Source organism: Anser anser (genome assembly GCF_964211835.1).
Source record: "Anser anser genome assembly, chromosome: 7".
Lineage (NCBI taxonomy): Eukaryota > Metazoa > Chordata > Aves > Anseriformes > Anatidae > Anser > Anser anser.
The window spans coordinates 27,808,905-27,820,162 of NC_139727.1; the positions used below are offsets into that span (position 1 = coordinate 27,808,905).

General features: G+C 71.4%; 3 protein-coding genes across 6 annotated transcripts; 1 reads left to right on the forward strand and 2 right to left on the reverse strand.

Annotated features, from left to right (window-relative positions):
* Window positions 1-78: 78 nt before the first annotated feature.
* LZTS2 (leucine zipper tumor suppressor 2) lies at window positions 79-6,044 on the reverse strand. 4 transcript variants are annotated; one of them, XM_083844661.1, is made up of 6 exons: window positions 5,817-6,044; window positions 5,020-5,079; window positions 3,424-3,909; window positions 2,449-3,018; window positions 1,855-2,124; window positions 79-1,738 (listed from the first exon to the last, which is right to left on the reverse strand). In XM_083844661.1, exons 1-6 carry the CDS (start codon window positions 6,027-6,029, stop codon window positions 1,070-1,072), a joined length of 2,268 nt encoding a protein of 755 aa, XP_083700787.1. In that variant the 5' UTR covers window positions 6,030-6,044; the 3' UTR covers window positions 79-1,069. The 4 variants fall into 4 exon arrangements, with proteins under 4 accessions (XP_083700787.1, XP_083700788.1, XP_083700790.1 ...); XM_083844662.1 differs by lacking the exon at window positions 5,817-6,044 and adding an exon at window positions 5,507-5,565; XM_083844664.1 differs by lacking the exons at window positions 5,020-5,079; window positions 5,817-6,044 and adding an exon at window positions 5,507-5,525.
* Window positions 6,045-6,138: 94 nt separating this feature from the next.
* On the reverse strand, window positions 6,139-9,721 carry TWNK (twinkle mtDNA helicase; the record flags this gene model as incomplete). Its single annotated transcript, XM_083844665.1, has 5 exons — window positions 6,139-6,907; window positions 7,330-7,471; window positions 7,629-7,736; window positions 7,984-8,224; window positions 8,476-9,721. 5 exons carry the CDS (start codon window positions 9,719-9,721, stop codon window positions 6,647-6,649), a joined length of 1,998 nt encoding a protein of 665 aa, XP_083700791.1. The 3' UTR covers window positions 6,139-6,646.
* Window positions 9,722-9,884: 163 nt separating this feature from the next.
* On the forward strand, window positions 9,885-11,212 carry MRPL43 (mitochondrial ribosomal protein L43). Its single transcript, XM_083844678.1, has 3 exons — window positions 9,885-10,020; window positions 10,141-10,247; window positions 10,979-11,212. The coding sequence occupies exons 1-3, from the start codon at window positions 9,890-9,892 to the stop codon at window positions 11,203-11,205; spliced, it is 465 nt and encodes a 154-aa protein (XP_083700804.1). The 5' UTR covers window positions 9,885-9,889; the 3' UTR covers window positions 11,206-11,212.
* Window positions 11,213-11,258: the final 46 nt, after the last annotated feature.

Sequence of the window (11,258 nt, forward strand, 5' to 3'; positions counted from 1 at the left end):
CACGGTGGGGTATGAAAAAGTGTGTGGGGGGGGGACAAGTGGACCTGACCCTGCTCCGGACACACGGACGCTGCCCTGAAAAAAAACACAGCCGGGGGCTTGTTTTTAATCGGCGTTTCCAGGTGGTACAAGGGCGAGCCGGGCTCTGGAAATGGGACACAACCGAAATAAAGTACAAAAATACAATTCCACCACCCCCCCCTTCCCCCCCCCAAAACAGTTTGGGGGCGAGCAAGCCAGAGCTGGGCACGGCCAGGCTTTTCCTTTGGTTTGACCCCGTGGCACAGAGCCTGCCCCCCACCCCGGTGTCCCCGAGGTGTCCCCCACTGGTGGCCAGCGCTGGCTGCCCCGCACTGAGCCCCTCTCCCCCGGGCCGAGCAGGCTGGGCGTCACAGGGGCACGTGCTGGGCTTTTTTTTTGGGGGTGTGGGGGGGAGACACACAGGGATGCTGGGGCAAGGGCACGGGGAAGGCACTGAGGGCAGCGCGCCCGGTGGCGGGGGTGAGGGGTCCACAGCCAGGCAGGGCGTGAGCACGGAGAGGGCGCTGTTTTTTGGTAGGTCCTATAAAAATAGAGTTATTTAAAATGGCACAGAAACGAATCCCCTGACAAACACGCTGGGGGGGGGGGTGGAGGGAAGGCAGGGACAGGGCACGCTTCCCGAGGGGACAGCGGCTGGGTGACAGTGCTGGGAGGGACAAGAGGGAGGGGACAAGCCACCCTCCCCGTGCCCAAGGTGACCCCGGCTGAAGGCAGCGCTGCTAATCCCCGGGCGCTAAGAGGATCAGCAGGAACCAGCCCCAGGCGGCCCCGGGGCCGTGACGCAGCACCCCCCCGCCCCACAGCTCCGGGGCACCCCCCTGCCATAGCGGGGGGGCCAACACAACCTCACCCCAACACCTCGATGCCAGGGAGGGGGCAGCTCCCCAAGTCCCCTCTGCCCCCTCCCAGCGCCGGCGGTCTCTGCATAGCGGGGGGCAGAGCGGGGATCCCCGCTCCCAGCCCCCAAAATCCCAGGGGCTGGAGCCCCCCCCCGCTGTCCAAGCAGGGAGCCGGGGCAGGCAGCGTCTCAGATCTCGGTGGCCGTGATCTCCTCGAAGGGTGGGTCCGGCCCGGGGGGGTCGCAGGGCTCTGAGGACGACGGGGGGTCCTCGCCCTGCAGCCGGAGGTGCTGGAGGCGCTGCTCGAGGCGCCGGTTGCGGCGGTACATCTGGATGTAGTTGTACTGCAGCTGCTTCTGGTAGCGGATCACCCGCTCCTTCTCCCCCTGCCACGTGCTCCGCTCCTGCTCGAAGGCGTCCCGCTGCTCCTGCCCGCGTCGCCTCTCCAGGGCCACCTCCGCCCGCAGCCTCTCCAGCTGCCTCCGCAGCCCCGCCATGCCCCGCGCCTCCTCGCCGGGCTCCGGGCAGCCCTCGCCGGGCTCGGGGCAGCAGCGTCCGCGGGCGGCTTCCCGCAGCCCTGCCACCTCCTGCTCCAGCCGGCCCGCCTTGGCGCGGAAGAGGTCGGCCTCGCTCTTGCGGCGCTGCAGTTCGTTGGCGCACACCTCCAGCTCCAGCGCCTTGAGCCGGGCGGCCTCCTGCAGCCCCCGCGCCTGCTGCTCGCCCGCCTGCAGCTCGGCCCGCGCCTCCCGCAGCTGCGCCCGCAGCACCAGCAGCTCCGTGCCCCGCTGCGCCAGCTCCGCCTGCGACTCCTTCAGCTGCTGCTTCAGCAGAGAGATCTCCCCCGACTTCTGGCACACCTGCGGGCAGCGGCGGCGGTTCGGGTGCTGCGTCCCCGTCCCAGCCTCTCGGGGACGGGGACACGGCGGTCACCCCCTGCCCAACCGAGCAGGGACGTCACCGTGTTGTGGCTCACCTCCCACTTGGTCTCCTCGAGCCGGGGTCCCAGCTCGGTGTGCTCCCTCTGGAAGGAGGCGCAGCGCCGCTCCAGCAGCTCCCGCTCCTGCAGCAGCTGGGCAAAGTCCTCCTGCAGCTGCTTCTTCTCCTGCTGCAGCTGCAGCACCTGGAGCTGCAGGACCTGCTGCCCGCGCTGCGCCTGCTGGGCCGCCTGCCGCACCTGGGCCGCGCAGCGCTGCCGCAAACCCTCCAGCTCCTGCTCGCAGCGCCGCTGCTTCTCCTCGTACACCTGGGCACGGGCACATGCTGGGTAGGCGGCGCGGCCCCCCCAAGGATGGGGACCCCCCATACCGCCACCCCCACGTCCTCAAGGCTGGAGGTGGGTCCTGGAGGACCGAGCTTCCCAGAGCGGGACGGAGTGCTGCCACCCCCAAGCCGGACCCCAAAATGTGCATCCAGAGTCTCCCTCAACCCCACACCGTGGGGACAACCCAATTCTGAGGCCCTGCCCCAAAAGCAGGCCCACGCACGGGGGCTGTACGGCTCCCCCACCAGCACCACTGAGGAGCCCGCCCCCCACACCCAGGCCCGTTCAGACCCCGCGGGCACCCACCTGGCAGATGGCCACCTCATTCTCGTCCAGGCTGTCACGCAGCTGCTGCAGCTCGGCCTCCCTCTCCCGCAGCTTGTCCTCCAGCTCGCGCACCAGCAGGGCCTCCTCGCCGGGCAGGGGCGAGCGCCCGCAGGAGCCGCTCTCGGAGGAGGGCCGGCCCCGGCCGCTCAGCGAGCCCGTGCTCTTGCTGGAGGACGAGCGCCCGCTGTCCGAGTTGGAGGGGCCGGCCGGCGGGCGGTAGCCACCCGGGGGCTCGGGGTGGCCGTGGGGGGTGGCCGGGAGGGCTCCCGCCTCGGCGTGCTGGCTGCAGCCCGTGCTGTAGGTGGGCAGGCTGGACAGGGAGTTGCGCCCCGAGTCCGAGAGCGTGCCCGAGTGGCTGCTGGCGCGGCAGCTCAGCGAGCCGGGCTTGTCGGCCCCGGCGGCCCCCAGCAAGTGGGTGAGGCTCACCTGGCTCTCCGAGAGCGCCGGGGCCGCCGGGCGCACCCCCAGGCTGGCCGGCCCCGGAGCAGTCCTGATTTTGGGTACCACTGGTTTGAAGGCCATGGGGCGGATCAGGGTCTTCTCCACGTTCTGGGAAGGGAAAGAGGCGAGAGCGTGGCTCCGGGACCTGGCAGCCTCCAGAGGGCTGGCCCCGCACAGGGGGAGGGCTTGGTAACCCTCTGATCCTGTCCCCATGCAACGCTTTGAGGTGTCCCCAACCCAATCGCTTCCACGTGCTGAAGGAGACAACCACCAAATGCTCTCTGCTCCAGCCCTGCCACCCAGCGGGGTCAGAAAGGCTCCCACATTCACAAACCCACCCCTGGCACCAGGAAGGGGATGTCAGGAGCGCAGAGACCACCTCTGCCCCCAGGGACAGGGACAACGTGACCACGCAGCCCCTACCCACACACCCAGGCACCTCTCCCCGAGGCCCCCCAGCCCCAGCACGGCACTGGGTGCTGAGCAGAGACCCCAGCACCTCTCCCACTGTACCTCCTCCAGCTTGCCGGACACGGGGACGAGCTTGGGGGGCGGCCCCCGAATGCTGCCGCTGGGGGCTCGGTCATCCCGGGCCTCGTCCGAGTCGCTGCAGGGGCTGACGGGAGAGGCGGCTTCCAGCCACTCCCCGTGGAAACCTTCGTTGGCGTAGGCATGGGCGACGCCGGGCGCAGCAGAGCAGGGCTTTTTGGGGGGCAGAGCGTGGAGCAGGGGGTCCGGGGGGCTGGCCCGCAGCAGCCCGTCGTGCACGCGGAAGGAGCCCCCGCCGCCGGGGGGCTGGCAGGAGCGGTCGTGGCAGGGCCGGCCGGCGATGAGGCTGCCCACGCTGCCCATGGCGCCCCGTGAGGACGGGGGGGAGCGGGCGGCGGCGGCGGCACGGGGCTGGGCGGCCCCCTCAGGGGCGGCCTCGATGGAGACGGGCAGCGTCTGCACGATGGCCATGGCGGGGGGGCCCCCGGCGGGCTGGGGGGCGCGGGCAGCCTGTGGGCAAGAAAGGAGCGGCGTGGGGCCACTGGGCACCAGAAGAAAACCCATTCACATCCACCCCATAGGACCCCCAATAAATGGGTGCCGGGGGGGCAGAAGCGAGGGAATGGCCTGCAAGGGATGCCCCGGGCAGGAGGAGGCGCCAAGTGAAGCAGAATAAAGCTGGGATTAACCGGGGGGGGGCACAGGGCACGGTGGGGGCTGTCCTGCTGCCCCGGACCCTGCCCCACTTGCTGCCGCTCTTCTGCCCCCCAGCACCGCCACGCTGCCATGGCCCGGCTCCCTACCCCCAGAGCCCTCGGGACACCCAAACACCCCCCCGTGGCTTGCCCCACAGCACCCAGCACCCCAAACATCCCGTCCCAAAGCACCCTCTGCACCCCCACACCACGACACACTGCCCTACAGCTCCGACACCCCCCCCAGCACCCCCAAACCCTGCCCCGCTCACCCCCTACCCCCTCTCCCCATCCCTGCGTGCCCCGCAGCCCCCCCACGCCCCCCACCCCACCTCCTCACAGCCCCCAGCAGCCCCCAGCAGCCCCCAGCAGCCCCCAGCAGCCCCCAGCCCCATACCCCCGGCACCCCCCCATTACCCCCCCCCCCCACCCCGCTGTCCCCAAGCCCCCCAGCGCCCCGACGGGCGGCCCCTAAAGGACCCCCCCGGCTCCGGGGCTACCGGGGGGCTGCGGGGGATAACCGGGGGGCCCCCCCCTCCCCCGGGCCGGCCCGACACCCACCTGGGCCGGGGCGCCCCATGATGCGCTCGGGCCGCCTGGCTCCGCCCGCCGGGCTGGCACCGCCCCGGCTCCCTCCGGGCCGCCCCCGGGGCCGCCCCCCCGGGTCCCGCCGGCCCCCGGCAGCGGCACGGCCAGCGGGGGACCCCCAGCCACCGTGTGCCCGCCCCCCCCCCGCCCAAAGGATGGGATGGGGGGTGCCCCCCATACCCTGTGGGTGCCGGGGGTCCCCGCCCCACGGCAGCAGGACCTCGGTGTGGGGCCGGGGCGCTGCCACCTGCAGCCCGCCCGGTAACCGGGGCGCCCCCCCCGGGGTCCCCGTCCCCCCCCCCCGCCCCGGTTCCCTGGGCACCCCCCCGGTGCTCACCTCGCCAGCCGCGGCCCATCCGGGCGGTGTGCCCGGCTCCCGGCTCGGCTCCGTCGCCCCCTGCAGCGGGAAAGAGCCGGGGGGGGAAGGGGTCAGGGCGCACAGGGACCCCCGGAGCCCCCCCGGGTGCCGGCGGGAGGGAGGCGGCCGGCGGGGGGAGCCGTGCAGGGGGCGGGCGGCGGCGCCTCCATCTTCTCCTTCTTCCCCCCCCCCCGCCGCCGCCAGCCCGGAGCATGGGGAGGGGGCGAGCGGCCGGGACCGGGCTGCAGCCCCCGGGGACCCCCCCCGGTGCAAGCAGCCGGGGACCGGCGGGGGGGCGCCCCCCAGCCCCAGCACGGCGGCGGGGGCCCGCTCCCGGCCCCCTTCGTCCGCCCGAGCCGTTCCCCGCCCCCCCCCCCCCCCCCCCCCCCCGCAACCGCCAGCCCCGGAGTCCGCCGGGGTCCCCTCCGCCCCCCCGCGGGCCTCCCCCGGTCCCGGCCCCGCTCACCCGCGGTTCCGCCGCCGCCCTCCCGCCGCTCCCCGCCGGCCCGGGCCGCGCCAGGCCCCGCCCGCCCCGCCGCCCCCGGCCCCCGGCCCCGCGGCGGAGCGGGAGGCGGCAGGGGGGAGCCCTACGGCCGGGGCGCCGGGCAGCGACGGCAGCGGAGCCGGCGGGGAGCCGGCGGGGGTGGGGGGGCTCGGCGGCTGCCCCCCGCTGGGGGAGGTCGCGGGGGGGCCGGTTGTGGGGCTGGGGGGGGTGCCAGGCTCGCCCCCGGGTCCGTGTCCCCGGTGGGGGCCAGCCCCCCCCCGGTTCGGCTCACCGCCACGTCCCCGCGGCCTTCGCCCGCCACGGGCCCGGCTCCCCGAGGTTCTGCCAGCCCCACACGCGTGTGGGTGCCGTGGGGCGCGGTGGCGGGAGGCACCCGTAGTTGGGTCAGGATGGGGCGGGATGGGGCGCGTGGGGCAACGTGGCCCCGCGGCACCGTCCTCCCGTAGGGCTGGAACACAGACCCCAGACCCCGAATCCAGGACATGCGCCTGACCCGCACCCACAGGGAGAAACAGGGCCTGGAGGTGGGGGATTTGGGATGGGTCAGAGTGTAAGGGCACCCCCTCCCCGGTCCCAGGCAGCAGAGGACAAGGTACAGGAACAGCACTCAACGCTTCTGCTTTAATAAAACCAGAAGGGTCGGACCCAGAGCCCACCACGGGCTCCCCACCGCAGCGGGGACCGGCCGCGTCACAGTATTTTGCCATGAAATGCCCCGAGGGGCCCCAGGGGCTGCTCCCTGAGGTTGTGATGCTGGTGATGCCCCACGGGAACAGGGGGCTTGGGGTGACCCCAGCCAGGGGCCGGACCCAGCAGAGCTGCACAAGCCCCACAGCACGTAGCAGGAGGCGAACCCGGACCGTGGCCCCAAGCATTTGGCCCTGCTTTAGCAGCAATTTAAGGACCTGCCCTGGGTCCAGAGACCCCAAATTCCAGGTGCTTTCTCCTGCTCCTCTCACATGCCCCAGGGCAACGGGGCCAGCAGCCACAGGGCTGCTTCGCACAGGAGGACAGAACACGGGCGCATGGCACCGCTGCCCCCGGTGTGCCCCAACAGCAGCCCCATCCCTCCTGGTGGGCCAGGGAAGGCGATCACTGGACTCAGGGCTTGCCGGAGCGTCCCGCACCTCCATCCGGATCCTTCTTGGATGAAGGCGCCTTCTCCTCCTTCATCTTCTTCAGCTTGGCCTTGTTCTTGCTAGAGGTGGAGGAGAACGTGAGCGAGGCCTTGCTGAACTCCAGGGGGAAGACGCCCACGTCCCCGTCAAAGCGGTTCTTGGACACCTGCAGGTACCGCTTCCCGGGGCCCGTCGTCAGCTTGCGGTCCTGCAGGATGAGGACGTTGTCGGCCTCCTGGCTGGCCTGCGGGAAGAAAACATCTCCAGGGGGTGCTGCGTGGGGAAGGGGCACCCCAACACCCAGCCCTGCCTTGGGCGTCCCGGTGAGCTGCGGGGACAGAGGGACCTGGAGGGAGCTGCTGCGGGCCCCAAGTGCCCGGCCTGGATCACACCAGGGCACAGGGCAGCAGGAAAATGGGTGCTTGGAGGGCAAACCCAGCACCCTCCGTGCTGCTTCACGTGGTAACTCATCCCCCATCCCACTCACAGCCAATTAGCATCAATTAGCTGCACCCCACCGAAGCCCACACGAAGCAGGACTCCGCGCACCCCCAGCAGGTGACAGGGACACCCTGCTCCACCACGGCACGTTTGGGGCCCCCGGTGACGGCACGCAGCGTGCCGATGCCACCACCCCGTCCCCGCCCGAGGGCCAGGAGGAGGCACCTTGGCGGAGCCAAAGATGGAGGCGGTCTGCAGCTCCTTCTCGTCGTCCTCCTTGCGGGGGTGGATGATCAGCGTGATGTGGCACGTGTTTTCCGTGGCGAACTTGCGGAAGGCACCGATGATGAAATCCTGGGCTGCGAGCCTGCGGGGGGACAGAGAGGACACATCAGGGGCAGCCCCGCACTCCCATGGGTGCTGTCACTCCATGGGGCAGCAACCACCCCAAAATGGGGCTGTTGTGCTGGATGGGACCCCAACAGGACACCCAGCTGGTGTTATAACTCCCAGAGAAGCGTTACCTGTCTGCTGAGAGCTGCTCATGCCCCATCATGAACTGCAAGTTGTCCACGACCACGTGGGTGATGTCGTACATGTAGACAGCGTGCTTCATGGTGTCGATAACCGTCCTGCGTGGGGGACACCAGGGTTACTGAGGACACGGACACCGAGCCAGGCACGGGGAGATGCAGAGCTGGCAGGGCCAGGTCCCCTCTCTCCACCCCACCCCAGAGGAAAGCCACGACAGCCCTGGTGACAGCAGGGACACTGCCACACAGCCGTGACAGCCACAGCATGCCCTGTCCCACGTGTCCCCTCACCCCGCAAGCACACAGAGAGCAAGATTTCAGAGGGAACAAAGAAACGGGGCCGTACTTGATGTTCTGCTGGCCATGGAAGGTCATGAAGTAGAGCGGCAGCTCCTCGAAGCGGTCGGCCCACTCGTCGTACAGCTCCAACTGGTCCTCCAGGCGTCGCGCCGCAAACTGGGTCAGCATGATCTTGGCCAGGCGGATGTTGTTGATCTCGAAGCTGCCCCACAGCGTGCACACCCCCTGCGTGCACAGGTCCAGCGCGTACTCGCTGATGAACGTCGTCTTCCCGCTGCCCGTTGGGCCTGGGGGAAAGGGGGAAGTGAGCTGGGGGAGAAGATGCAACCCGTGCTGATCACTCGGGAGGGTATTTGAAGAAAAAGACACCAGGGTACAGCCAAGAGCAACCCAAGCCCGGCGTTCCCACCAGGAACAAGCAGCATCCCATGGCTGGGTGCTCGCACATCACCCCAGCACCTTGTGCATCTCCACGGCTGCGAGCAGCTGGGGTTTGAGGCCGGCTGAGCCCTGCGTGCCCCATCCTGCAGCCCCTCACCTGTGAAGACGGTGAGCTCGCCTTTGCGGTGCCCCTTGAGGAGCTTGTTGAGCTCGGGGAAGCGCGCCCACTTGACGCCGGCCACCTGCTCGCTGTTGGCCAGCTCCCCGAAGACCTCCTCGCGCAGCTGCCTGAAGGAGACAATGGACTTGTGGCCGGCGGGCAGGGCAGCGCGCAGGATCTTGGTGAGGTTCAGCCCCCGGTTCAACGCCTCCAGGGGCCGGGGCTGGAGGTCGCCGGGGCGCACCAGGGAGCAGCGCTTGACGCTCAGCTTGCGGGCGAAGAGCTTGGCGGCCTCCCAGGAGCGCAGGTCCTCGCCCAGCCACAGCGTGACGCGCTTGAACTGCTCCAGGTAGGGCAGCAGGGCCGGGGGCAGGCAGGTGGCACCCCGCGGCAGGGCCAGGCTGGGCACCCCGGTGGCCTGGTGCAAGGCCAGGGCGTCGAGCTCCCGCCCCGTCAGCACCACCTCGGTGTCCCGGCGCCCGATCAGGGGCAGCCCGAAGAGGTTGTGGTAGGCGTCGAAGCGGGGGAACGTCTCCTCCGTGGTGGTCGTGGCGTTCCCCTGCCTCTGCGTGCCCACCAGCTTCAGCCCCCGCAGCGCCCCGTCGCGGGGGCCGAACCAGGGGAAGACCAGCGCCCTGGCGGCCCGCAGGTACCGCACCCCGAAACGCTTCAGGGTGGCGTCCGCCAGCTGGGCGATGCCGAACGCCGCCTTGGTGGCACGGCTCTCCTCTTCGTCCAGCAGCTCCCAGAGCGGCAGCGCCCGCTCCCAGATGCGCCGGGCGTCCTCCCGCGCCCTCCTGGCTTCCACCTCCTCCTCGTCCTCCTCCTCTGCCTCGCCGGGGCCTGGCGGAGGGAGCCCACGGTGGCGCAGCTCCACGGCGGCCTGCAGGTCCTGCCAGGTGCCCTCGGCCAGCGTGGCGGTGCAGAGGAAGCCGCCCGTCGTCTTGTCGATGAAGAGCGTGAAGGGCGGCCCGGCGGGGCCCGGGGCGAAGAGGCTGGGGGCGTGCAGGCAGCTGTAGCCATCGTGGAAGGGGACCCCCTGCTCGCGGAGGTACCGCCGGATCTCGGTGACGGACACGGCGGGCGCGGCGCCGCCGGGCTCGGGCAGCACGGCCTTCTTGTAGCGCCGCTGGCTCAGCCGCCCCGCCGCCTCCTCCACCACCCCCCCGGGGGGCGCCCCGCGGCTCCGCAGCAGCAAGAAACCGGCGGCGGCTCTGCAGGGCCGCAGCGGCACCGCCGCCATCCCCCCCCCCCCCCCCGCCCCGGTAACCCCCCCCCACCACCCCCCGACCCCGCGGTACCCGGGGCCGCTCAAGCCGCGCCCCCCACGCGGAGCCCCACGGGCGCCGCCATTTCGCGTCCCGCCTCCTTCCTCCTCCCCGTCCCCGCTTCCGGGGCAGCGGGAGGCGCCATGACGGGCCGCGGGGCTCCCAGCCGCTTCTTGGCGGCCGTGCTGGGCAGCGGGCTGGGCCGCTCCGTGCGGCAGCTGCAGCGCCTGCAGCTCCTCTTCAGCCCCGCCGCGCCCGACGCCCGCGGGGCCAGGTAGGGACGGGGGAGCCGCCGGTACCGGGTGTTTGTTTATTTTTTTTTGGGGGGGGGGGGGAGGTGGTGATCGTTGACCCCTGAGGATTTTTCGGGGGGTGGTGGGGGGGCGCCCCGCAGGCAGTTCGTGGAGGAGGCGGCGGCGGAGTTCGCCCGGAGGCACCCCGAGGTGGTGCTGTACGTGCGGCCCGGCGGGGGGCCCGCGCCCGTGCTGCTGGCGGAGTACCGTGAGTGGGGGGGGGGAACTGGGAGGGGGGGACTGGGGGGGTACTGGGAGGAGAGGGGGGACTGGGGAGGGGGGAACTGGGAGGAGAGGGGGGACCGTGGGGGCACTGGGAGGAGAGGGGGGACTGGGGAGGGGGGAACTGGGAGGAGAGGGGGGACTGGGGATGGAACTGGGAGGAGAGGGGGGACTGGGGGGGCACTGGTGGGAGGGGAGGGGGGGCTGGGAGGGGGCACTGGGAGGAGAGGGGGGCACTGGGAGGAGGGGGTGACTGGGGAGGGGGGAACTGGGATGAGAGGGGGGACCGTGGGGGCACTGGGAGGAGAGGGGGGCTGAGGGGGCACTGGGGGGCGGCTGGGGTGGGGGCACTGGGAGGGGAGGGGGAACTGGGAGGGGGACACTGCGGGGGGTAGACACTGGGAGGGGGAACTGGGAGAAGGGTATGGGGAGGGGGGGCAGCTGGGGGGTGACTGGGAGGGGAGGGGGGACTGGGCAGGGGGGCACTGGGAGAAGGGGAGGGGGGACTGGGCGGGGGGGCAATGGGAGGGGAGGGGGAACTGGGGAGGGGGTCTCCAGGAAGAGAAGGGTATGGGGAGGGGGGAAATGGGGGCAGACACCAGAGGGAGGGGGTTACAGAAGGAAGGGACACACACACACACACACACACTCGATAAGGGGGGGCACTGGGGACACCCCGGTCTCACCCCCCTGTTGTACCCCCCCGTTGTGCCGCAGTGAACGGGACGGTGCGGGAGGAGCTCATCGCCAACAAGACGAGCGAGGAGATCGCCCAGCTCGCCACCAAGCTGGCCAACCAGTCCGGCCTGGACATCGTGCGCATCCGCAAGCCCTTCCACACCGATAACCCCAGCGTGCAGGGCCAGTGGCACCCCCTCACCAACAAGCCCCTCGCCCTCCTCGTGCGGGGCCCCCGCCTGACACCCCCCCCAATAAAGCCTTGACCCCCCCCCACCGTGCTGTGTGCATCGCTCCCCGTGTCCCTGCACAGACACCT